Here is a 1,796-nt window from a genome sequence, read left to right as displayed (position 1 = left end):
GGTGGGTGGGGGGGGGGGTGAGATCGCCCGAGGTTGCCCGAGATGGGCCGAGATTGCCCGAGCTGATCAAAGCTGAGGCCTGGAGGCTGTGGTGGAGCCGAAGATTGGGAGAGATGGGGAGAGATGGGGAGAGATGGGGAGAGATGGGGAGAGATGGGGAGAGATGGGGAGAGATGGGGAGAGATGGGGAGAGATGGGGAGAGATGGGGAGAGATGGGGAGAGATGCCTGGAAGGCGGTGGTAGAGCCGAAGATTGGCCTCTTCCACTTCTCAACGAGCGCCGTCGCCGTGTGCCGGTTCGCTGCGGTCTCCTTCTTGTGGAGCGAGTAGAGGCGGACGTACCTAGGAGAAGGTTCCGAGAAGGTTCCGAGAAGGTTCCGAGAAGGGTCCCAAGCGGTCTCCTTCTTGTGGAGAGCGAGTAGAGGCGGACGTACCTAGGAGAAGGTTCCGAGAAGGTTCCGAGAAGGTTCCGAGAAGGGTCCCAAGCGGTCTCCTTCTTGTGGAGAGCGAGTAGAGGCGGACGTACCTAGGAGAAGGTTCCGAGAAGGTTCCGAGAAGGTTCCGAGAAGGGTCCCAAGCGGTCTCCTTCTTGTGGAGAGCGAGTAGAGGCGGACGTACTTTCCGAGGGACGAGGAGCGCAGCGAGCCGAGGACCGTCTCGTCGACCTAGCAGAAGGTTCCTAGAAGGTTCCTAGAAGGTTCCTCAGAGGACGAGCGCGGCGAGCCGAGGGCAGTCTCTCGTCATCCTCCTAGTCTATGTCTTCGTCCCACGCGACCTCCCAACATGTTTGTGTGCACCTCTTCCGCATCGTGACGAGGAGGAGGAGCTGTTTCCATCTAATCTAGCAGCCACGGGTGCCATAGAGGCAAGTGTTGGGTGGGAGGGAACTAATACATCCCCTCGAGCAGCCCGAGCACGCGCAGCAGGTCTCCCCATATCTCCCCATATCTCCCCACATCTCCCCATATCTCCCACCTCGAGCAGCCCGAGCACGCGCAGCAGGTCTCCCCATATCTCCCCACATCTCCCCACATCTCCCCACATCTCCCCACATCTCCCCATATCTCCCACCTCGAGCAGCCCGAGCACGCGCAGCAGGTCGGTCCGCACTTGCAGCGAGACGAGGGATCCGTCTGTTCACAGCTAGAGGTGTGAAGAGACGCTGTTCACAGCAGCGAGACGAGGGATCCGTCTGGAGAGGAACAGAAGGCCGTGTGTTGAAGGATTGAAGACTAGTACCTCTCCAAGACGTAGAGGAGCAACCCCTCTCCAATAAAATACTTAGCGGGGCTGGCGCCGGTCCGGTCGTGGCTCATGGGTGCCCCAATCTCACACCGCGCGGGGGAAGGTGGGGGGGGGCGTGCCCTACCGACTAAAGTGCCGGTTGGGGGTGGGGGGGGGCGTGCCCTACCGACTAAAGTGCCGGTTGGGGGTGGGGGTGGTGCTCTCCTGGCATCGGCTTGAGCCACATGGCCAGCGTATCTCCCAGATCTCCCCCACCTCTCCCCCCTCTCTCCTCTCCTGGGATCGGCTTGAGCCACATGGCCAGCGTGGTAAGCATGCCCTGGTCGATGAGCACCTCCTGCATGTGCCTATTATTATTATTATTATTATTATTATTATTAATATTATTATTATTAGCACCTCCTGCATGTGCCTCTTGTTGAGCATCGTGACGACCTCGGGCAGCAGGGCGACCTAACCACGGCCCATATTAAAGTGAACTAACCACGGCTCACTACTGATCAGCATACGGGGAGATGTGGGGAGATGCGGGGAGATGTGGGGAGATATGG

At 59.2% G+C, this 1,796-nt stretch overlaps 1 protein-coding gene across 1 annotated transcript in view; it reads right to left on the bottom strand.

Annotated features, from left to right (window-relative positions):
• The window catches only part of EMIHUDRAFT_117909 (hypothetical protein), a gene marked incomplete at both ends in the record, with an annotated part of 3,740 nt that overhangs the window by 866 nt on the left and 1,078 nt on the right, over positions 1–1,796 (bottom strand). Inside the window, 6 exons of the mRNA XM_005772060.1 lie at positions 276–342; positions 619–665; positions 1,072–1,133; positions 1,501–1,582; positions 1,645–1,698; positions 1,740–1,741. Of these exons, the coding sequence (XP_005772117.1) occupies positions 276–342; positions 619–665; positions 1,072–1,133; positions 1,501–1,582; positions 1,645–1,698; positions 1,740–1,741 (314 nt within the window). The remainder of the gene's footprint in view (positions 1–275; positions 343–618; positions 666–1,071; positions 1,134–1,500; positions 1,583–1,644; positions 1,699–1,739; positions 1,742–1,796) is intronic.

This window comes from Emiliania huxleyi, assembly GCF_000372725.1.
Source record: "Emiliania huxleyi CCMP1516 unplaced genomic scaffold EMIHUscaffold_367, whole genome shotgun sequence".
Taxonomy (NCBI): Eukaryota; Haptophyta; order Isochrysidales; family Noelaerhabdaceae; genus Emiliania; species Emiliania huxleyi.
This window is presented reverse-complemented; position numbering and strand designations above follow the sequence as displayed.